Here is a 25,164-nt window from a genome sequence, read left to right as displayed (position 1 = left end):
TGGCTAACGTTCAGTGCAACAACCTGATTCACTCTTTGAAAGAATCTCCTTTTAGTCGGTGTACTAATGAAGATAAATTGAAAAAGATCAAGACAGCTATCTAAGTTTTCGAACACAGCCCTGTTTTGTGAAAAAAATGGATTTAACATGAGAGTCAATGAGAGAGATCTGGGGTGATTTCCTTTTCGTCCCAAAAAGGGGCGGGCCATAGGAAGCACCACTTTTGGCAAATTGACTGATGCCTGATTCGACAATGAAATTCAGAGGCAGATCAGATGGTCTAGTGGTAGAAATCTCCTTCTGCCTAAACACTGGAGAAAGTATTTTGAGTATTTTAAATACAAAATTACTCTAAAGTATTTTGTTACAAATTACATTCGATTTTTTATCGCCCCTATGAAATACAAATTACAAAATACTCAAAAGTAAATTAACTCGTATTTCAAATACAAGTAATTGAAATACTGCCCATCTCTGGGCCTAACGGGCACTGGCCTAGAAGTCAAAAGGGTCCTAAAACCCCAAGTAGGCCCCACTGCTCCAGGGTTGACCAATGAGAGACCCTTAAAGGCCCCTAGCAATACATAAAGGGAAACATGGGCCCCAGCCTGAATGCAAGTGGTCTAGAGCTAGTCTGATCCAGTAGCATCGTTAGGTTGGATCCCTTGGGCCTACAGCCCCAGATATTTGAAGCCTAGCCCTGAGTATTTTCGCCCTGAAAACGTAAGTGGTTATAGCAAAACAACAGACAGACTGTAACAGACTGGAATTTGACTTGCAGCATCCGGATGAGGGGGAACGCTGCATAGTGCACACAAAGTTTGAGACACATACACCCAGATGAAAAGCTCAGGGGCAAGTCATTTAGCATGGATACTACACAAAAATTGTTTACAAGCGTGACTATATAGCAACCCGAGCTAGATAGCCCTTACACCAAAAATGGACCTTTGGGGAACTGATAACCAAGTCTGTCAAAAGAAGGTTTCTTTCTCTCTCTTAGTTCAATTAAGTTCAAAGAGACTCACTTTACTGACATGACCAAAAGAAACAGTATTTCAGTACGCCCTCCACCCCAGCGAGGTTCTCAGATTCAAATTCTAAGGGTTTCTGAGGGCCTATAGAATGATAGAAGATCTTAATATTTGGAATATCCATTTTCCTCATAAAAGTCTGGCTAATCAACATTTTGTAATAAGTTGTGTTGTGGTTGCACCTGAATATCCATCTAAGGTATCAGATTGGATATGTTCTTGATGCTATAAGTATGCAGATGATGTCTCTGTTATCTTTTATCATAACTGGCAATCAAACTGAACACATTCAGCATGTTTATTTTCATTTAACAAATAGTAAAGCAAACTACTGCGATTTGTATATCTCTATGAAACGTTAAGCAAGCCTGCCTTGCAAAAGCCTGCCGCAATTGGTTGAGTTGCTGGAGTTGAAGGGCCCAGGACGCTTTCATGCCCATGGGCCCTTGATTTCAGAATCAGTCCATGCTCATTCTCTTACTTTGAACGGCGGTCATATTACGTAGCGTACAGTCTAGTTTGGTCGGTGTGTTGTGGTGCATGGCTGCAAAGCTGTGAATGCATGTGTGTCATGATGCCTAACAAATACTGTATATTCCATTGTATCTCCCCTCCTATGATGTGATGTTCCTCCAACCATGATCAGGCATGAAAACGGGTAAGGGGTGAAAAAGGTGAGGAGGATATTACCCCTCTGGGGGGGTCCGGGGGCGTGCCCCCCCTGTAAGTAAAATTTAAATATTCCATATTTTAAAGCGTCAATCTGATGAAGTTTGAGATGCTTACCTGGGGAGAGCTGGAGAAACTTAGCTTCAGCCATGAGTCAAAAAATATTTTGGCCTCCTTACTTAGTATTATGCAAGCCATTTCATGCCAGCCTGTCACTGGGTCTATCATTTACAGTATATGAGGCACAATGTGGTAAGGGCACCACAAATGGCTTAATGCATAGCCCCCACGAGAGATGCCGTAACTTAACTTGTCTACTCTTCCATCATGATTGACAGCCAATACAATGTTATGTAATTCAGATTTCAATAAATTTTATTGGCGAGGCCCTTCGCGTTAATATTTCCATGCACTCGCATCATCCAGTTATTCAACATAATAAATCAGCGGCGAAAAAAACAATACAATCATATATTCTTTAGAAGTACTAAATGATGCAAAATGTAAGGATCTCTTTTCATTTATGGAATTCTTGTCAAGAAAATATGATTCTATTGTTTTTTTCGCCGCTGATTTATTATGTTGAATAACTGGATATATATATTTAAAAATATGTTAAGCTCCTATTAAAGTATCCATCTATCTACTTCCAGTGGCACTTGCTCTTGACTGCTTTGCCTCATAGCTTGGCGACTTGGCCTTTTTGAGCAGAGCATCACTGAAGCCTTCCATGTGACAAGAGTCCCCTTTGCAGCCATGCTCACCTTTCTTGTCACCAAAGTGCTTATCATGTCAGTGCTCAGGGTTGCACTGTATTGGGTCTTGTTTATGGTAACGAGACTGAAAATGGTCATCTGACGTCATGATTTGTTTTATACCTGCAAGGCTTGTAAGTTGACTGGCTGAAATAGTAGGAATTATTTGCTACGTTAACAGTCTGTAGTCAAACACCTTTGCAATGGTCACTTTGCCCCAACAGAGCGATTCAAAGTTAGAACAGGGAGTCTCCGTGGCGTTTGAGTTAATGTAGCTACATTATCTTACTCCATCAGTTATTCACACCGTAGCCGTCTCGTAACCAGGCTAATCACATCATTGCTAACTTTTTCATACTTGTATCTGAAGGTTATGCCCCTTGAAATGAATCATCCCGTTAAGTTACCGAACACATGTTTTAACGTTTTATATGGTAACATTACGGTCACACCAAAAAAATGCGTCCAGCAGGGATTCCAAAATTGTCCGGGATTTTGCCTCGTCGGATATTATTGTTTCTCTGGGTCTTTCACAAATGAGTTATTACGTCTTTACACGTTTTGGAAAGGGTATCACTTACGTTCCACCTTCTTGCGCGAGCTCTGTCATTGGTCAAACTTTCCCAGTGTTGACAGATATAATTCATTATCCTCCAAATACGATCATTTTGAGCCTTTGATATGATACGCAATTTACAATCTGGCAACACTGAGCACCTTGCCGCCGCCAGCACTAGTTCAGTACAAATGTACATGTCATCTGAATATGAAAAATATGTCCAACCCCCCCCCCCCCCCCCCCCCCCACAAAAACAAAACTCATCGAATCTACACGATTCACGTAGGTCACCTATTTTGTTTTCAAAACGGCGAATTTCGCTGAAAGGTGAGTGATTCTCATGCCTGATGATACATATTCATGGCTGTATATTTAAAAAAAATAATTATAAATTATTTTAAAAATAAAAAGTTTATTTCGGAGTTAAAGTTTTTGAGGTTAAATACACCATTTGAGTGGGGCTTTTGTATGTCAAATAATACATTCCACCTGGCAATTGCTTGTGGAATGTGTTGTGTCCTTTTGAGGATGGGCATACATTTCTGCATTTCAATTTATTTAGTGAAATGTTTTGATACTATTTACCGTTCCATTCTAATCAATCAAATGTATACTGCTGACTCACCCGTGGCATGTTAAGGTCATCCATGAAGACCAACAACCTTTTGCCCATAGGGGGACCATATGTGTCTTTAGTCCTCTTCTCTACACTGGCCTCCAAATTTCTTTGAACATCCATGGATGTGGTCCTTGATGAGAAATTTATGGTCAGCATCGTCTGTGGAAATAAAATGCACACAAACACATTCAGACAATTGCTGAAAAAGTTAAGTGTTTTATTACAATTAAAACACAGCTTAATGGAGTTCCGGTATGCGTTCGGAGTGGTAAGACGTGCGTGGGAGCTCTCTGTGAACAACGTTCAATCTTTATAATTCAAGCGAAGCTTTTTTAAATCTTTTTTTGTTTATACATTTTACACTATAATTCCTCCTAATCACAAACCAACCAAGATGCGTAAAAGACTGCAGAAATCCGAGTTAGGATCAACTGCTGCTGATGACCTTGCTGGCAATGACAACGAGCTAGCACATGGCATAGCCGAGCCTGGAGGGCTATCAAAGAACAGTGAACTTACCCCTGCTTTGCTGGAAAAGCTGCTTACCACCACCCTCTGAAGGGAGATCTCAGAGCTAAGGGCTGAGTTGCTGGTCGAAATACGTAAATCCCAAGCCGTGCTCATCTCGACCGTAGAAGACCACGAGAACAGGATTTCATCATTGGAATCAGCGCTAACGGAGATGTCTGCTAGCTTCCACAACACTGAGAAACAGTGTGCTAGCCTGCTAACGGAAAACCAGCTACTCCGTCATAAGGCTGATGACCTCGAAAACCGTTCCCGCCGGATGCACTTGAGGGTTGTCGGTATCCCCGAAGGCTCGGAACAAGGACGACCCACTGACTTCATGTCATCGTTCTTTTCCACCCTATTCGGGGACAGTAAGCTCTCTAGACATCCAGTTATAGATCGAGCCCACCGCACCCTAAACACCAAACCAGCACCCCATCAGCCTCCACGAGCCATTATCGTCACTTTCCACCATTTTCAGATGAAGGAGGAGATCGCCCGTCTCGCTCAAAACCAACAAGGCAAGCTCTCATTTAAGGACTCTTCCATTAGAATTTTCTCTTCTCTTTGCTCTCTCCATCGAACCCTTGGCTATAGCCATACGCTCAGACGATAAAATAGCTGGCATCACGAGGGGCGGAATAGAACAAAAAATATCACTTTATGCAGATGATGTCATACTCTATCTATCCAATCCAGCTACGTCGCTCCCTCAAGTTCTTTACCGTCTTGAACAATTTGGTGTTATCTCTGGATATAAACTAAACATTAGCAAGAGTGAACTGTTCCCTTTAAATATTGCTTCGGAGGCCCTCCCACAATTAGCCACTGTGTTCAAACTAGCTAAGAATGAATTCAAATATCTTGGAGTTAACATCACCCGAAAATGTACAGACATGTATAAAAAGAACTTCATATCTACCTTAGAGCGCACCAAACTTGACTTTAGCCGTTGGTCTTCCCTCCAGCTAACCCTTATGGGCCGTGTAAGTTCAATTAAAATGAACGTATTGCCAAAGTTTCTGTACCTTTTCCAAGCAATTCCAATCTTTATTCCCAAGTCCTTTTTCAAATCCCTTGACCAGATCATCTCCTCTTTCATATGGAACAAAGGCCCTGCTAGAATACGAAAGTCACTTCTACAAAAACCAAAAACATCAGGGGGACTTGCCCTACCAAATTTCCAAGTGTATTATTGGTCAGCATCGCATACTGTACTGGTTACATTGCCATTATGGCCTTAGTGACTGGGTCCCGACCTGGGTAAAATTGGAGGAGGCTTTATGCAGAACAATGTCTCTTGAAGCACTGGCTTGTGCACCGCTGCCTATGCCCTCTCTCAAACCAGACTGTGGTCCTGTAGTTATGGAATTAAAGCCATTTCTATATTCTCTCCTTGCAACAATAATCCAGCCTTCCCCCCATCTGACAATGCATTTGAGGTATGGCGCAGGAAAGGCATTGCAGTATTTAAAGATCTATACATAGATAAAACACTTGCCTCCTTCTCTCAACTATCCCTACATTTTCAGCTCACTAAAACTCACCTTTTCAGATACTTTCAGATACGGGATTTTGTGCAAAAGAATTTTAAAGGCTTTCCAGGACCCCCTACTGAGACACTTCTAGATAGGATTCCCCAAACCAGTCATCTCCTCATTATATGCCCGCATCATAGGCTCTGCACCACCTGAAGATCTGTCTGTGCGACAACAATGGGAGATAGATATGGGCTATAAGTTTGATGATGAGGACTGGACTGAAGTCCTAAACAGAATCCACTCCTCTTCCATCTGTGCTCGTCACAGTCTTATTCAACTTAAGTTTATCCACCGAGTATATTGGACCAAAGCCAGACTTTCTAAAATAAATCCAGACATTGGGCCTCATTCTCGACCTTTTTCTGTAATTCTTCAGAAATGTTTCTTACACGACTTCGCAAAAACAACGTAAGAGAAACGCTTCCGCTGTATTCCCGCACGCTTGAAAATGTGTTCATAAGCAGCCGAAGTCTTCTCAGCTGGGTTCCCTCCGATTAGCTTCTTAGATTGATGCGCGTTCTCGTGAAAGTGGATTTGCATACATACACGCCCTGCCAGCTCCTTATTAGGAGATGCAATTTTAGAAACGTGTGCTGTCGCAATCTCCCGAATCCACCTCGTAACAGGTGTTCATTAATAAGGTGGAGATATTGTATAACGTTGAACGTCCGAAGTCCGTAAAACACATTTAAGTAGTCACTTTTTTTTTTTTAAATCGAAAAATTAGCACCATAGGTGTGAAGACCGGTCCCAAGTACGAGTATAAATTGTAGTTCGTCCTGTCGTTCGAAATGGCCACCATAGGGGTGAAGACTGGCCACCAGTAGTAGTATAAATTGCAATGAATTCATCCCTTAGTTCTTAGAGATTGAGCTTAGTGTTTATTTATTTATTCACTTACATTTGCAGTGTTCATGTCATTCACAATCAGTCCCTTAGCAGACGCGGCCTTTATCCAAAGTGACGTACAAGGGAGAGAACAGTCAAGCGAGCCATATAGACCTAGTGTAACAATAAACACTAGGCCTACCTCGTAAAATTATGACTATAAATGTGAAACGTAATTGTTAATGATACAAATATTCTCGTATTTATTATTATCATAATTATTTTAATCCGAGGATGTCTGTAGAGTTGACTTGAACGCAATCACCAACGGGTTCTCACAAATTCGCCCGTTAACCCTTTTACTGTAATACGGAGTTTTTTCAAATGTCATTCCTCAACGCGATTCCTCAAATAACCACAAGATGGCCCGTGGAATCCCATTTGAGAAGATTCCGGTAGAGTTACGACTGCTATTTCGAGTTCTGAAAATTGTCTGAAGTTCAGAAGAAAGCACAGAAGAAAAAAATAACGAGAATGCAAATGTTTTCATAAATGTTTCCGAAGTGGAGTTCCTTCTGAAATCCTTCGGAAAGTCTTCCCAACTGCTGTCGAGAATGAGGCCCATTGGCCCTATATGAGATAGATGCAGGCAGGCTCCAGCTACATTGATGCACATGTTCTGGCTCTGCCCCAAATACATTTCTTTTTGGAAGTCCATATTTAGCTCTATTTCTAAAGCCTTAAACATAAACCCTCCCATTGAGCGCTCTCCCTCTGTTGCCCTCCTTAACCTCCCACCTACAAATATCCCTCTTTCAAAACACCAGAAAGATGCCCTAGCCTTTGCCACTTTAGTTGCCAAAAGGTCCATTCTTATGGCATGGAAATCTCCACAGCCACCCTCTCATGTCCACTGGATGAGGGATCTAATGAACTGCATTCACCTGGAGAAAATTAGATATACAAGAAGAAATAAGACAGAGCAATTCCACTCCACCTGGGGTCCTTTTATGTCCCTCTTCTCTTCTCTTAGCGCTACTGAACTTACTACCCTACTAGTATCTTAAGTCTGAAGTCCGTGCCCCCGTACACACACAAACACAGCCTAATACTCACAAACATCCATAATCTAGGAATCCAGAGAACCCCCCCCCCCCCCCTTTTTAATGTATTATTTATTATTTTAGTTATTATTATTTTAGTTATTCTTTTCTTCAATGTATATACATATATGCATGTGTACAGACTATGATTTGTCTTTATTTTAGGGTTGCTGTCTGGGCCGTGGGAGGGGGGAGGGGGGAGGGGGGAAGGGAGAATTCTTTGTAAAACTTGAATCCGTCACATTTTATTTTCCATGTGTTGTTACTTCAATAAAACAATAAAAACAAATTTGAAAAAAAAAAAAAAAAAACACAGCTTAATAACTTCCTACACTGCATGAAATGTGGGATTTACGACAATCTTCGACCCTGTGTATTGCCGTAGAAGCTCACATTGGTGTGAAAACCCCCTCCCTTCCCCTTGGCCAGGCCTAGCTTTTGTTATGTTAATTGAATTGACCTGGATTGAAAACAACCCCCCCCCCCCCCGCCAGGGGAGGCACCCCGTCACTGCTTCACTGATTTAAAAAACCTGAAAGTCACAGGTTCGATCCCCACTAGTGGCAACCATGGCCAAAGTTGCTTAACGACTGTTAACGACTATTAATGACTGTTATCAGAGTAAGCCTAACTCTGTATAATTACATGCCAGAAACGAATCTCAAGAACATTAAGGTGAAATAATAATATATAAGTTAGGAACATTACACATAGCCTAAGTTAAAACGTTTAAACACATACCACCATAAACATGTGAGATAATTCGACAAGAGATATTGAAAGACAGCTAACTCACTGCTTCGTCAAATAAGACAGATCAACTATATATATAGCTGGAAACCACTTACAGATTCCGATTAGCTAAATTTGCGTCTGGATGGAAAGGTGTTATCTTTCCCCATCCCACCCATGCTAAGCCATTTCTAGCATAACCTGCGATCTACCGTGGAAAACAGAAGGCAGGCGATTTCGACGTCTCATCTTTGCTCCTTGAATGTCGATATGTAATAGTATGGTGTTATTGAAACGTACTACGTGAATCTCAAGAATATTACAGAGAGGAAGCTCCGTAATATGAGTGGAACAGCCTCGAACGTGACATTGCAACTCTCGAACTCTGAAAATGAAAGGCAAAGCAAGAATCGTGATAACCCCGAAATCAAAACCCTAAAGAAAGAACTCTGAAAACGGAAGGCAAATCAAGAAAAGTCATAACACCGGAGCAAAACCATAAAGACAGAATATTAATTAAATTATTATCGAGTACATTTTAATTTCGTTTTTATGGGGCAATAGCTGTAAATGGGAGGGGATACGTTTTGTCAGTTGAAAGCTGACCAATAGACAGAATCTCATTCCGTCTCATCACAAGACGTTTTAATTAAATTCCTTGTCGTTTTCAACCAATGGCTGCAGCAGGGTGTGTGTGGCTAGACTGCTGACAGTCAATATGCTAATAAGAGCCTTTCACACCTCTGTCAGCGGGAGGTGAGAAGTTAACACATCGCCCCCCTCTCCCCTCTTGGTCTGTATGCGGGAAATTCCGTGAATTTGCGGCAGACGGAAATTTCGGGGGAATGTCCGATATCAACCAGGAATGCTTATCATTCGCGGCAGTATCACAGCATTTACGGGCCCGATAATCTTGCTTTTCGTGCAGTGCTAACTACTGTTTTATCAACATAAACTTTAGTTTGCAGGTCCTCATTTGAAACCATAAGCGGTTTTCCTTCAAACCTCTACCCAGGTTTGTGTAGTTCCAGTTGGCCCTGTTCTCTCAAGACAGCAGTGGACACCTTTGTATGAAATCATCAGTCACTTGGCAATCTCATGCATGGAATAACTTTTCCTTTTCCAAGCAATAAGAGTCTTGATAAAAATGACATCAAATTATAACAATTTGGATTGTGTATAATTCTCACCGTGGTATCAGTGTTAAGGTGGTTAAGGAAGTTCTGTGTGGTGGCTGTTTTAGAGGTGCCCGACTCCCCCACTAACACCACAGGCCTTTTTATCTTCACCATTTGTTCCAACAGCCAGTTCGCACGAGTCGTGTCCACTGTTGGAACTGGAAAGGAAACAGAACAGAAAAAAAAAAATTTACATCACTATATCAGTATAGGTATGTAATACAATGAGAGATAAGTGTGTATGAAGAGATGTATTACCAAGAATGTCAACAAACTTCACATCTGTAGAGTGTGCATAGCTAGTGACAAGGTGAGTCCAAGGCACCCACTTCTTTTGGTATGCATCAAAGTGGAATTCATAAAGGGTTGGCAAATATCCTGTGTGCAGGCAAAACATCATTGTCAGAATTGCATTTGAACTTTTGCTAAATAAACTGGAGTTTTCCCTTTCAGTCTAAGTGTATGTTCGCACCAGGTATCTCTCCAGGCCCAGCCAGCACGTCAGCATCGCTAACTACAGTCATGTTGGACAGTTTCTTGATGTATTCATCAAACTTTATCCTGCCATTGTCAAGGAGACAGGCTCCTAGTGAGCAATAAAGAGCCTCCAGGAAGAAACACTCCAGTTCCTCAGTATTAAACCCATCGGGCTCTAGAAGAGCATCTAACATCATGCTCAGCTGAGTTACCTGCGAGAAAAGAGAGAACAGACAAACACAGTCAGTCAAGCAAGACTTTATATGTTCAAAGATACATCATTGTTGTCTGGGTCTATACACAGTTTTTTTAACTGAAGTTTGAAAAATATAGCCAGCAGGAACTATCTATCCTACACAGCTGAACATAATGATCGACCAACCATATTTAGATCTGTTTGAGGAACGATGGTTTTCAGCTTTGCTCCCTGCCTGCCATCCACTATGCCTTCGACAATCATGTCAATGGCGCCTAAAACATACTTGTTAAACAGCTTGGAAAGCTCTCCACTTTCCTGTTAGGAAAAAAAAGATACATAAAAGACTCCAATTGTGTGTGCTGACAAGGAAGACTTGTGAAACACTGATGCATGTTATACAAATATTGAATAGGTTGATTTCTTGCTGTGAAACTAGATATGTATTTCCTCAAAGAAAACCCAAGCTTGCAAAGCAACTTCAATCTTAGAAGCCAAAAGATCTTTAAACTAATTGATAACTTATGGTTATTATAAAACCTAAACCTAGTGTAGTCAATCCACCCTGTCTGTACAACATCTATGCTGATGTCTATAGAGATTTCCTGTTGAACAACTCTCACCTGAGTTGGTATAATAATTACTAAATCACACTATTATAATGTGTGAAGCTTGAAACACTACATTTGATATAGTACAGAGTGCAAACATGATATTCCAATTAAAAGAGAAGCACACAATTTGTATGTAAGCTTTTTATGTAAACAAAATGTACTTTGCCAACCTGTCTTTGTTAAAACTTATTTAATAGATATTTTGGCAAAGCCTGCATGTTACGCAGTCCATGCTATATTAAGCGCAGAACGCATGCTTTGCAACAATGTAGAAATACATATTTTGAATTGGATTGACAGCAGTCCAGCACAATTTAAGCCACCAAACAGATCACTTCCAGGCGGTAGCCCTTGGCTCAGGCCCATGTTAAATAAATATGTTAGTGATAAGGTGGTGCGCTTGGCCATAGAGGATTCTTTCAGGTTGAAGATGCTGCTTTTGTGACTGTTACTACTGCCTTTCTTCAGATAGTCAGTTACATCTGTGTATGGATCTAACACTCAACTATTGGCGGAATGAAAACCATTATATAATCAGTTTACCTTCAGTGATCTGCCGCTGAGCCACCTCTGCCAGTATGGAGCGTAACCCAGGTTTTTGGGATCAACAAACACCATTCCACAGCGGGAGACAGTGGCAGGGGATGCATACTGCAAATCTCCCACCTTTATTTCAGAAACATTTGACAGTTATCTTACATTTATCTTACACATCTTAACAAACATGTATTATGTCAAAATGCCACTGCAATTTACAGATGTTTCAAATACCAGAAAAAAACGATAAATGCAGTCAATGCATCTGGAAATATTACAGAATCACATTTCTTTCCAAATCTCACTGCTTATTCCATGAATCAAAAAGTATGAAGACTTGAACACTGTTGAACTTACAGTTGAACTAGACGTAACGTTTTGTGTGTGTAAATTGGTTTGTGTTTCATTTTTATGTATTAAAGGAATTATTTGTGCATGCGTACATATGTCTACTGTGTGTGTATGTGGGCATACGAATGTCTACTGTGTATGTGAGTGTATCTATTGCAGTTTTGACCATGTCAGCCAGAGATACCTGCAATTACCGGTACATCACCTCATGTTTGCTTTTTCATTTTTAAGTAGGTGGCGCTATACATAAAATGAGTGGTTATGGGATGGGTTGACATGGCCCCTTTAGACAAACATACAAAAAACTTGTGGCCCTCCTAAGCCCTACAGTTCTCGGGATATTTGTAGAAAACTGTGTCAGCCCACCTACAGGCCAGTTGGTGTACAGTCACATAAAAAAATAATTATTGTATGGCCCCCCATGGACAAAATTGCACGAAACTTGGCATGCATTCAGAGGGTCTCATAATGATCCACCACTTTCAATTTCGTGCACTTTTGACAATATATGCATAAGTTATAAATGACTGGAGTTGTGAAGAGTGCATAGTTTGAGGGTCTGCCACGCCCACACCCTTCAAACTTTGTAAAAGACTCTCATAACTTTTAACTCCCCATTGCTGAAGAGTAACCTGACCACTTTTGAAGGCATTACCATTCAATCTGTAGGAGGAGTTCAATCACATGCGAGGTGTGGAAACAAAGTGAGGTTTCCAACCACCAACAGGTGGCGCTATAGGTGATATCAGTCAGGCATATGTACGCGTTCGGGCCGGATCCAGCGTCCACCCTAAGACATTGTCTCTGGATCAAACAATGTACGCATCAGTTATAAGAGACTTTGTGCACTAACAAGTTGGCAAAGTTTGAGGGTCTGCCACACCTACACCTTCCGACTATTAAGAAAATCCAATATAACTTTTAGTCGCCCATGGCTGATGAGTAGCCGGACCACATTTCAAGGCATTACCATTAAAGCTGTTGGAGGAGTTCAAGATGCGAGGTGTGCAAAAGCACTCAAAACGCATCTTCCACTCAAAATGGCCGACTTCCTGTGGACCTGCCACCATGGCGTCGAGAGACTTTTTGGTGTGTCCAAGCATGATGAAGACGTGTACCGAATTCCGTCAAGCTACGCCAAAATAACCCCAATGCGCAGGTTTTTTTGCAATGTTCTAGGGGGCGCTACAGAGCCATTTTGCTCCATCCATGGACAAAAACTCTACCGAAGATGGACGGTTACAGGCTTGATGTAATTTTGTAATTTTTCGAGCACTTTGACATATATTCGATTAATGTTTGTTTTTTTATTTTTAACTAGGTGGCGCTATACATGTAATGACTGGTTATGGTATGGGTTGACATGGCCCCTTGACACAAACATACAAGAACAATTTGGCCCTCCAAGGCCCTAGGTTCTCGGGATATTCGAAGAAAACTGTGTCGCGCCACCTACAGGCCAGTTGGTGTATAATCATATAAATCAATTTATTGCATGCCCCCCCGAGAACGGAATTCCACGAAACTTAACGTGCAGTCAGAAGGTGTAATAATGATCCCACACCTCCGATTTCGTGCAGTTCTGACCTTGTCAACTTACAAATAAAATGTTCAACACTCCATTTTTGCTTTTTCATTTGTAACTAGGTGGCACTATACATGAAATAAGTGGTAGTGGAATGGTTGACGTGGCCTCTTAAGACAAGAAAAAATATGAGTATATTTTGTCACATTGCTTGTGTTGAAAGTTGAGAAAAGTTCAACTTTTTGAGAGGCAGCACAGGCGCTAGTCAATCAAATTGCGTATATTACAAAAAAAAAAGATGGTGGACCAAACTCTGTAGATGGTCATATTAATTAGCAAGGTAAATACCCACAAGGTAAACAGCTGATGACCTATCAATTTTGCTATAAACGTCTCCGCTATCTACACAACTCCATTTGCAAGAAATACCCATCCATCAACGCAGCACATACGTGAGAATTCACTGTTAAAACAGTTAGAGTCACTTTTTTGTTTTTCAACAATGTTGTTGAAAATGTCGGTTGTTTAGCTACTTGTCTTTGCAGTGCCAGGTAGCCAGCTATAGAGGTAACTATATAACTTTCTTGACTGAAACATTAGCAATGCGCCTCACGCTGCACTGTGAACAGTATCTAAATCTGACAAAGCCAATAAGTTGTAATAGCCTGTTAAAGCAGACTACACAAAATACATTTCACATGTACACTGGTGGACGTGACCGCAAAAGAGCATTAAATTGAGCTGATTTTAACTCTTCTAACTGATTGAGCTAGTAGGTATGAATTGAAAATACATTAACAAATACATACACACATAATAGCAAGTTTTCAAAATGTTTGCAGCAAAGAGGCAATTCAAATACAACATGACTGAAAAGGACATCTGTGGATCTTCTATGCACATGAGACTGTGTATACTAGTGTATTGATAGAAGAGTACCTCAAACAGTAGTGCACAGTGATTCTGCAGGCGAATCCTCTCTCCATTGGCCAAGGTCAGTATTTTGTTATCATCCATCACAGAATTCATGTTTTCCACCCATAGAGCATCGACATCCCCATCAAACAATATGTACCTATGAAATATGGAATTCATTTTTGTCTGCTTTTTGGAGAACTGGTACATACAAAGTGAGGGAGAAGGGAAATACAAGGGATGTGCCACATAACAGCCATATGCTGAAGGAAAGCAAGTAGGTTTCTGTTTAATTTCTGTACCATTGTGGATACCAGGGGCAGAAATTGAGGGCTGGGTCAGTTCTCCCATTAATATATATCGTCCCTGGCAGCAATACTTCTGCTGCTACTTTTCAGGTCTCCCTCAGGAATTGATGCTACCCCCCAAAGGTGATATGATATGTTCCATGGTGGATACAATCCAGAATCTCACCTTCTCTCTTTTTTGTCAGTGGGTTTGTTGATGTCACGAAATATATTTGAAAGTATTCCATCTGTCCAATCACGGGTCACAGGATCAAGGATACCGTAGAGTTCAATAACACTCATGGCTTTGGAGTTCAGTGCATACATTTTGGTTATCAGGCCCAACCTGTATAGGCAAACAAGACTTGGTTTACTAATTGTCCATACAGTTTTTATATAGTGCCCACACTAAAAACATTGACTTACAGTACATATACCCATATATGTAAACAAACACATGAACATACAGAAGTTAATGAATATTGCCACATACTTTAGTAATAGTTATTTTTGTGTTCCAACAGTGTCTCTGTGAGCTTTATCATTTTTGTGACACCTTGTTTGTTGTAGTTAGTAAGAACATGAAGAGACTTGTGGCTTTTGGATACAAGGCTTAGCCCTGACAGTGGCAGTTCAAGAATATGAATAGTTTATATGATGTAATACTTAGGACAAGAACCTTGTCTGGGACTGACACAGGGTGTTGATAACCACAGACTTCCCTCCGCCGGTCGGGCCAACAATCATTGTGGTGTGTCTGGTCATCATCGTTTCGTACATCTGCACCACTTTGTCCACCTGCTCAAGTCAAAACAAAACTGATCAGCTTTTGGAAAAGAAAAAGCTGTGATTGACTGGGTCACTAGTGTAACTAAAGTGTTTGACCTGGTTGGGTATCATGACGTATCGGTTTTCCTCCAGGATGTCCTCCACTGCGTCATTGAAGCTGGGGTACCGTACACGAGGGCAGTCTAGCCCTGGAAACAGGTCCGATATAAGGCCAAGGAACAGAGGAACGTCCTCAAACACAAATTTGGGCAAATTCATGTCTCTCAGCGCACGCATCAACACAACATCCTGTGAGACAAAAGAGACAGAGACAGACAGGGGGACAGGGTTGGACAAAGAAAACATCAAAACATTTTAAAATATGTTTTATGAAACATTATCACATACCATATCAAAGGGATTGATGATTCAACCAAAAACAGAGAAATAGTTTTAAAAACAAAATGTATTGTTGTTCCAGTTATATAGTTTCCCCATCAGCCTAAGTTCTGTTCTCAAACTACTTAGCTTCTTCTTGTGCACAGATTTATCTCTATAACTGCTTGATGCACCCAGACGAATTATATTTCTAATATTAGTCATCCTTGAAGTAGGCTACATTCAAGCATACATCAAATGACAAAACTACTGGATATCAGTATCTGGCGGGAATTTTGGCGCTGTTCCAAGTTTGCCCATGTAAACTATGGAAGCCCCAACAGAATGCTAAGAACACTCCAGTAGTGACATAGTAACTGTTTTCCATAAGTAAAATGTATTCCAAAAACAAAGTTAATGTATACCTTTTGCAATAAATAAATGTATGTACCCCGCAAACAGGGGACGTCCCCAGGACTTTTACAGGACATTCGCAACGTCCCCAATCGTCCCCAATTGGTCCCTGCCACAATGTTCGCTAGAGGATGTTACCAGAACATTTTGACGTTCGTAGCAAGTCTACGCTTGGCCCTTCTGTGATGTTCGCATGAGTCTTAAATCGGACTTTTAGGGAAAGTTCTAATTTGGTCTCTCAGCACACGTCCCCAGGACGTCCTTTAAAAACGTCCCAGTAACGTTTACCTGCTCTGCGTGACGTTCGCATGAGCCTTAAATCGGACTTTTAGGGAGCGTTCTTATTTGGTCTCTCAGCACACGTCCCCAGGATGTCCTTTAAAAACGTCCCCATAACCTTTACCTGTGGTCCTCTGCTTGACGTTCGCATGAGCCTCAAAATTATTTTTAGGGAATATTCTGATTTGGTCTCTCAGCACACGTCCCCAGGACGTCCTTTAAGAACTTCCCCGTAACCTTAACCTGTGGTCCTCTGCGTGCGGTTCGCATGAGCCTTAAATCGGACTTTTAGGGAACGTTCTGATTTGGTCTCTCAGCACACGTCCCCAGGACGTCCTTTAAAAACTTCCCCGTAACCTTAACCTGTGGTCCTCTGCGTGACGTTCGCATGAGCCTTAAATCGGACTTTTAGGGAACGTTCTGATTTGGTCTCTCAGCAAACGTCCCCAGGACGTCCTTTAAAAACGTCCCCGTAACCTTTACCTGTGGTCCTCTGCGTGACGTTCGCATGAGCCTTAAATCGGACTTTTAGGGAACACTCTGATTTGGTCTCTTGGCACACATCCCCAGAACGACCATCAAAAACGTCCCCGTAACCTTTACCTGTGGTCCTCTGCGGGACGTTCGCATTCGGTCCTTCAAAAACGTCCCCTTGACGTCCTCTAATGGTCCTCTCTGAACCAGAGGTTCCGCAAGAGAAAAATGTTTTTCATTTGCCAGACATTGTAATGATAAGCCGGCCAAATATCTAACCTATTTCTGCCTCTAAATTAGCCTATTGAAGAAAACTGACGGCCTGCGTAGCTTAAATAATAACATAATCAGGTAGTTTAGAATGCAACATGTTTATTTTCCTAAGTTTACAATGGGAAACAAAAACATTAATGTCTGATGCGCGTCAATAAGTGGCCTTTAATCGCAACCTGCTGTGGCGTTTAAATGAGCGCCGCAACATGGTCATTGCTCTGTTCAATGAGAACAGAGATTCTTAAATTATTCAACCCTCTTGTGAATCCTTTGCGTCGCCTTTTCGCAGTGCTAACAGAACATTTTACTGTGACTATTGAAAGAAGTCTGTCTTAGTCCTGGATCCAAGGTCAGGCTTGCAGATAATCAGGAAACTTGGGAGAGTGTCCAGAGTAGAAATATGTTTATTCCAGCGTCACAGGACAAACCTATCGCATGGTACACGATAGGTATCTCTCAACATACTGAGAGGAGTAACAGGTATTTATACAGTCATCCAGGATATGGGAGGGAATGGGTGTGTCTAGAGGTGGGTACTATTTCTGAGTGGATGATTGAACCTGATTTAATCACAGTGAATGAGTACCTTGATTAAATCCCCATGAATAGCAGGAAGCTAGTTTGAGGGCATCAACTCAGTGATATCTAACACTATCAATTACCTCGCACCTTAGCCAAGAGAACTTGTCACTCCATAACGACATAAACGCCCGACATTTCGGCTTTTTCTCTGGTGATGCTGTTCGAACATCTATAGGGCTTCAGGTATTCAGTGTTGGGAAAGTTCACTTTCTACATGAACTAGCTAAGGCTAGTCTGCTTGGCCATGTTGGATCCTTCTCACTCAGTTCGCTCCTCGTTTGAAACCGAGGGTTTGCCCTTAATTTAAAATGCAGCATGCATGTTGTTAAATAACTTTCTAACGGCAGATTAGCCTGTTCCTTTAAAACATAATAAGGGCAGTACACGTTTGCTTTATAGGCCTAAATATTAGGATTGTTGTCAAATCCAGATTATGTTTGCGAGACGGGATTTTTAAGAAATTCCAATCAGACAATTTGACCGGTGAGCTCTACGTTCTGTTGCAGCATCTTTGAAGGCCTGTGGAAAGCTCAATGTTAAAGCTAGACACTTGATATACCTTCCTATGTATGCATTGTATTGGAATCATGCAGACATTACATTTATAGCACAGATCAGTAGAGAAGCATTCATATTTATTTTATTTCATCATTCTTAGTTTGGCTAGTTATTCTGCCTCCCTGCCCGCACGTCAGTTACGTGCCATGGATGTTAATTAAAAAAGGAATCATTAAGGAAAACCCTCAATGCGTAGTGACTGAGATCGCTACAATATGCTTTTCCTCAAACCCTCGGAAAAAATGACTACGTTTGTTGGCTGTCTCACACTGTGATAAACGTGTTAAAGTGCCACAATAGTAATCGGACAGTGTTAGTACAGTGGGTAGCGATGTGGTTTAGTAATAGGAAGGTTTACGGTTCAATTCCCATGCCTGCAATCAAGTTTGTAACAGTGTGTGTCTGTGTGTGTGTCTATGCATATCATATGAAATGTGTAATATAAATTAACTTGAACTTGTGTGTGTGTATGACTGCTCCGCGATCTATTATTATTTTATTTTCTTCATTTAGCTCAGCAAAAACGGTCGTGCCTGCTACGTCCGCGGTGCGTCCTTGAATAACGTCCCCAGGACGTCTAAAACATAGACATATATATGTCTATGCGTCTAAAACACGTTTCCCAGAAGTCACCACAATGCCCTCAGGACGTTCTTGCAACTTCCTGCAGAATGTCCCCAGGACCTATAGAAACACGTTCCCCAGACGTAACCACAATGCCCTCGGGAGGTGCTTGCAACGTCCTGCATAACGTCCCCAGGACCTATAGAAAACGTTTCCCAGTTGTCACCGCAATGTCCTCGGGACGGTCTTGGAACGTCGTGCAAAACGTCCTTGAGTTGTCAAGGGAACCATACACATTTACGTTTTTAGAACGTTCAGAGAGACCATTACAGGACGTCGAGGGGACGTAATTTTGCTTACAGGGAAGACTTTATCCATCTCACAACACCAAACCTGTAAACTAATGAGTGCTATTTTTCTTCAATCAATTGGCCTTGTATTGAATTGTGGTATACTGGATAAATCAGAATCAGAATCAGAATCAGCTTTTATTGGTCAAGTTAGTTTGCACAAACAAGGAATTTGTCTTGGTGCAGTGGCTCTCAGTGTGCAGAGACAGTGCAAATCAGTGCAACAGTGCAAAACAATACAATACAACAGTGCAAAACAATACAATACAACAGTGCAATGGATAAACAATAGTGCAAAGTGGAGAGTCCAGGAAGAGCAGCATAAATAAATACTATATGGTATTGGTCTACACAGGAAGGGTGAAATAAATATATATGGTTACGGGGTAATTTTACATTGGTTATTTGTACAGTGCCACAGAGGGTTAGCTGTTCAGGAGAGACAGCAAGAGGGAAGAAACTGTTCTTGTTTCTGGAGGTCTTGGCGTAGAGAGATCTGTAGCGCCTACCACAGGGGAGGAGTTGAAACATGTTGTGTCCAGGGTGGGAGGGGTCTGCAGTTATTTTTCTTGCCCGCTTCTTGACTCTGGATGTGAACAGGTCTTGGATGGTGGGCAGGTTGGCACCAATGATCCTTTCTGCAGTCCTGACAGTCCGTTGAAGTCTGTTCTTGTCCAGTTTGGTTGCGGATCCAAACCAGACAGTGATGGAAGTGCAAAGAACAGACTCAACGACTGCTGTGTAGAATAGGATCAGCAGCTCCTGAGGCCGGTTGTACTTCCTAAGCTGGCGCAGGAAGTACATCCTCTGCTGGGCCTTCTTGATGATGGTGTTTATGTTGATTTCCCACTTCAGGTCTCGGGAGATTGTGGATCCCAGGAACAACTGAGTCCACAGCCAACACAGTACTGTTGAGTATGGTGAGGGGGGGCAGTGCTGGGGGGCTCCTCCTGAAGTCCACTGTCATCTCTACAGTTTTGAGCGTGTTAAGCTCAAGATTGTTGCGACCGCACCTTAGGGCCAGCTGTTCAACCTCCTGTCTATATGCAGACTCATCATCATCACGGATGAGGCCAATGACTGATGTGTCGTCTGCAAATTTAAGGAGTATAACAGACGGCTGACGGCCGGGCTCTCGGACGAAATTGGGTTGGAGAAAAATACGGAGAAAAAAAATCAAGTGTAATCAAGGGATCAGCCTAGGCCTAGTAGAAGGCTTAAATAACAGTCAATACTAGTTGTATTAAAATGACAAGGCTTCGTGGCAAATACGTAGGTCTATCTGAGTTATTTAATTTAACTTTCCACCTCACTTGACTCGGTAACCATAGCCTGCAAAATATTGTTACATTCACGGCTGGTTGCCATGCCAATATCTAACAAAATCACAGATGTCCCTACATTTCCGTCAACGAGAACACTTCCATTGTTAAAGTTGATAGGCTAGAGCAGGGGTCGGGAACCTTTTTTGCCTGGAGAGCCACTTTTACCATTTTTTATTTTTTTTTATCTCAGAAGAGCCACAAAAAGACAGTTACAAGAAAAAGTTTGGATATTTAACTAACAGTTACTTTTATTCAACAGAGTATTTTAAATACATTTTCTAGTAGTTTTTAAAGTTATTGTACTAGTAACTTGAAATGTAAATGGCAATGGGAAATGACAGAAGTTAACAACGTTACAGCCTAACAACGACATGAAGTTAACAACGTTGACAACACAACACTCGAAATTGAACATTAGGCCTACCAGAGATTAATGCGACTTCTGGTGCTGCATAGACTTGCTGATGGCCTTGTAGTCTGGCTCATATTCTGTGAGGTGAAGCTTCATGCAAGCATTGAGGCTTTCGTCGTTTAAACGCGAGCGCAGGTTCGTCTTTATATTTTTCATATGTGAGAAAGATTTCTCGCATGCATAAGTGGAACGGAACATGGGTAACACAGCAATACTAACAAATTGCAATTTGCAATATGAAATGGGCAGTTCATTCCATGTTTTTAGAAGCAGTTCGTCTTGAGATGGAAGCTTTCCCATGTCAGTCCACTTGTGTTCGCTCGCAAGCTGTGCTCGCTGACGTGCGATTCCTTCCAGCTGATCGTTCAGTGATTTGAACTTGCCCACCCAGATGCCAGACGAGGTCAGGTCGGCAACCTCTATTTCGAAATCTCCGATAGAAACACCAGGGATGCACAATACGTTTTTTCCTTTTCAATATTTTTCTCTAGCCTATCAACTTTAACAATGGAAGTTTTCTCGTTGACGGAAATGTAGGGAAATCTGTGATTTTGTTAGATATTGGCATGGCAACCAGGCGCGAATGTAACAATATTTTGCAGGCTATGGTTACGGAGTCAAGTGAGGTGGAAAGTTAAATTTAAATAACTCAGATAGACCTACGAATTTGTCACGAAGCCTTGTCATTTTAATATAACTAGTATTGACTGTTTTTTAAGCCTTCTACTAGGCCTAGGCTGATCTCTTGATTACACGTTTTTTTTCTCCGTGTTTTTCTCCAACCCATATCGTCCGAGAGCCCCGGCCATCAGCAAAAGAGCCAGTGGTGGCTCGCGAGCCATAGGTTCCCGACCCATGGGCTAGAGAAAAATATCGAAAAGGAAAAAAACTTATTGTGCATCCCTGGTGTTTCTATCGGCGATTTCGAAATAGAGGTTGCCGACCTGACCTCGTCTGGCATCTGGGTGGGCAAGTTCAAATCACTGAACGATCAGCTGGAAGGAATCGCACGTCAGCGAGCACAGCTTGCGAGTGAACACAAGTGGACTGACATGGGAAAGCTTCCATCTCAAGACGAACTGCTTCTAAAAACTTGGAATGAACTGCCCATTACATATCGCACATTGCAATATGTTAGTATTGATGTGTTACCCATGTTCGGTTCCACTTATGCATGCGAGAAATCTTTCTCTCATATGAAAAATATAAAGACGAAGCTGCGCTCGCGTTTAAACGACGAAAGCCTCAATGCTTGCATGACGCTTCCCCTCACTGAATATGAGCCAGACTACAAGGCCATCAGCAAATCTATGCAGCACCAGAAGTCGCATTAATCTCTGGTAGGCCTAATGTTCAATTTCAAGTGTTGTGTTGTCAACGTTGTTAACTTCATGTCGTTGTTACGCTGTAACTTTGTTAACTTCTGTCATTTCCCATTGCCATTTACATTTCAAGTTACTAGTACAATAACTTTTAAAACTAGTAGCAAATGTATTTAAAAAACTCTGTTGAATAAAAGTAACTGTTAGTTAAATATCCAAACTTTTTTCTTGTAACTGTCTTTTTGTGGCTCTTCTGAAAAATTAAAAAATAAAAAATATGGTAAAAGTGGCTCTCCAGGCAAAAAAGGTTCCCGACCCCTGGTGTAGAGGGAGAAGAGCAGTGGGGAGAGCACACATCCCTGAGGTGCACCAGTGCTGACTGACCGGGTGCTGGATGTTGTTTCACCCAGCTTCACTTGCTGCTTCCTGTCTATCAGGACAGGGGCGGAGTGGCCATCGGGAGGACCGGGATTTTTCCCGGTGGGCCGGTCGGCCAATGAACTTGCGTGAAGCAGCCTGCAGGCCGGCCTTCGCAAACGTGTTAAATTCATGAGCGGCCCATTCAGTCAGCATGTACGTGAAGTCTTGGTTGCGTGAAAAGCTCCAAGTTCTCCGAGAGTTGTAGGAGAGAGCGGTCCAACCAATATTTATACCACTTTTTGTCTCTCTATATCTCACTCATGGTGGGTGTTAAACTCACTCATTAATCCAGCCTATTGTTTTTGTTTAGCCTCCTATATTGATGTAATTCTTTTTATTCAGACGCTACATTACTTTCATGACCACAAATATAAATTGGCCAGCGATTTAATTCGTTTTTTTTGCTCATAAATTAACGTACAATGGTCGCAAAGCCTCATGGGAAATGCGTATCGTTCTGCCTTTATCAATTGAACGTAGGGAGATTAGCGGCTATCAGGGAGAGAGAGCAGGTGAAGTGGACCTGATGGAGGGACATACGAGAAAGGAGAAAGGAGGTGCCGAAAAGGGCAGACTGAAAAAGAGCCGGATGCTGGAGGAAAGTGCATTAAAATGTACAAGAATTACGGATTTATTCAACCAGCCGTCAACTAGATGCGAGTGAGTTGACAGGACACATTGTTGCGAATTAGCATAACATTTGAGCCAATACTGGACGCGATTTGTTCCGTATTTCCATAAATGTACATATACAAATACACATGACTGTCACCCACACATCACATCAACACTAAATATAACAAAAATAGTTTGTGAAGTTGATAGATGGGAGGTGGAGGGGATGGGTTGGGGCAGTTTTGGGCACTTTGTGGGCCGGTGGTGGGCCAGTGCAGTCAGAATAGTCCCGGTGGATTTTTGTGTCCCACTCCGCCCCTGTATCAGGAAGTTTGTTATCCACTGACAGGTGGAGGCGGGCACAGTGAGCTGGGTGAGTTTGGTGAGGAGGACTTCTGGGATGATGGTGTTGAACGCTGAGCTGAAGTCCTCAAACAGCATTCTTGCGTAGGTCCCTGGGGAGTCGAGGTGTTGAAGGATGTAGTGCAGCCCCATGTTGACTGCATCATCCACTGATCTGTTTGCGCGGTAGGCAAACTGCAGAGGGTCCAGCAGGGGGCCTGTGATGCCCTTCAGATGGTTTAACACAAGTTTTTGAAAAGGACTTCATGACCACAGACGTCAGGGCGACGGGCCTGTAGTCATTCAGACCAGTGATGCATTGCTTCTTAGGGACTGGGATGATGGTGGAGCGCTTGAAGCAGGAGGGTACTTCACACAGCTCTAGAGATCTGTTGAAGATCCGTGTGAAGATGGGGGCCAGCTGATCAGTGCAGGCTTTCAGACAGGAGGATGTCACACCATCTGGGCCTGCGGCCTTTCGTGTCTTCTGCTTCTGAAAGAGCTGGCACACCTCCTCTTCACAGACCGTCAGTGCAGGGGGGGAGGTGATAACAGGGGGTGCCGATGATTGTGTGAAGTCTGGGTTGGAGCTGGTGAGAGGTGTGAATGTGGGGTGATCAAATCTGCAGTAAAACACATTCAGATCGTCAGCCAGTTGAGGATTCTCCATGGAGCAGGGGGAGGTTTTCCTATAGTTAGTAATGTCCTGCAGGCCTCTCCACATTGAACCAGGGTCGTTAGCTGAAAACCTGTTTTTCAGCTTTTCAGAGTAGCTTCTCTTTGCTACTCTGATCTCCTTAGTCAGTGTGTTCCTGGCCTGGTTGTACAGGATCCTGTCCCCACTCTTGAAGGCCTCCTCTTTAGCTTGACGAAGCTGCTTGAGCTTTGAACCATGGTTTATTGTTATAAAATATGCGGTACGTTTTGGTGGGTACACACATGCCTTCGCAAAAACTGATGTATGACGTCACCGTGTCTGTGAGTTCGTCTAGTGATGTGGATGCGGCCTCAAAAACACCCCAATCAGTGCAGTCAAAGCAGGGCTGTAGTTCCATCTTTGACTCGTTGGTCCATTTCCTCACAGTTTTCACCACAGGCTTTACAGATTTTAGTTTCTGCCTGTAGTTTGGGAGGAGATGAACCAGGCAGTGATCGGAGAGTCCCAAGGCTGCTCGGGAAACAGAGCGGTATGCGTTTTTAAGTGTTGTGTAGCAATGGTCCAGAGTGTTTTTGTCCCTGGTGGGACAGTTTATGTACTGCCTGTATTTTGGCAGTTCGCAGCTGAGTTTAGCTTTGTTGAAATCTCCAAGTATAATCAGAATAGAGTCCGGGTGTTTTCGCTCCGTGCTGGTTATCTGGTCAGCCAGGTGCCGTAATGCGTCGCTAACGCAGGCTTGAGGTAGTATGTATACACCGACCAGAATAAAGGAGGAAAACTCCTGCGGTGAATAAAAAGGCTTGCAGTTAATGAAAAGAGATTCCAGGTGAGGAGGGCATATTTTACATAGCACTGTGTTATCTGTGCACCAACGTTCATTAATATAAAAACAGATTCCTCCTCCCCTCGTTTTCCCCGTTAATTCCGTAACACGGTCCGCGCGGTGGAGTGGGAAGCCCGGCAAATGGAGGATGTTATCAGGGATGGACTCACCGAGCCA

The 25,164-nt window shown here is 42.3% G+C and overlaps 1 protein-coding gene across 1 annotated transcript in view; it reads right to left on the bottom strand.

Moving 5' to 3' along the window:
• The window catches only part of dnah10 (dynein axonemal heavy chain 10), a gene marked incomplete at both ends in the record, with an annotated part of 129,980 nt that overhangs the window by 39,213 nt on the left and 65,603 nt on the right, over positions 1 to 25,164 (bottom strand). Inside the window, 10 exons of the mRNA XM_080853872.1 lie at positions 3,643 to 3,795; positions 9,541 to 9,686; positions 9,787 to 9,906; positions 10,001 to 10,217; positions 10,388 to 10,519; positions 11,359 to 11,481; positions 14,168 to 14,303; positions 14,618 to 14,776; positions 15,110 to 15,228; positions 15,316 to 15,507. Of these exons, the coding sequence (XP_080709998.1) occupies positions 3,643 to 3,795; positions 9,541 to 9,686; positions 9,787 to 9,906; positions 10,001 to 10,217; positions 10,388 to 10,519; positions 11,359 to 11,481; positions 14,168 to 14,303; positions 14,618 to 14,776; positions 15,110 to 15,228; positions 15,316 to 15,507 (1,497 nt within the window). The remainder of the gene's footprint in view (positions 1 to 3,642; positions 3,796 to 9,540; positions 9,687 to 9,786; positions 9,907 to 10,000; positions 10,218 to 10,387; positions 10,520 to 11,358; positions 11,482 to 14,167; positions 14,304 to 14,617; positions 14,777 to 15,109; positions 15,229 to 15,315; positions 15,508 to 25,164) is intronic.

This window comes from Sprattus sprattus (assembly GCF_963457725.1).
Source record: "Sprattus sprattus genome assembly, chromosome: 16".
NCBI classification, from domain to species: domain Eukaryota; kingdom Metazoa; phylum Chordata; class Actinopteri; order Clupeiformes; family Clupeidae; genus Sprattus; species Sprattus sprattus.
This window is presented reverse-complemented; position numbering and strand designations above follow the sequence as displayed.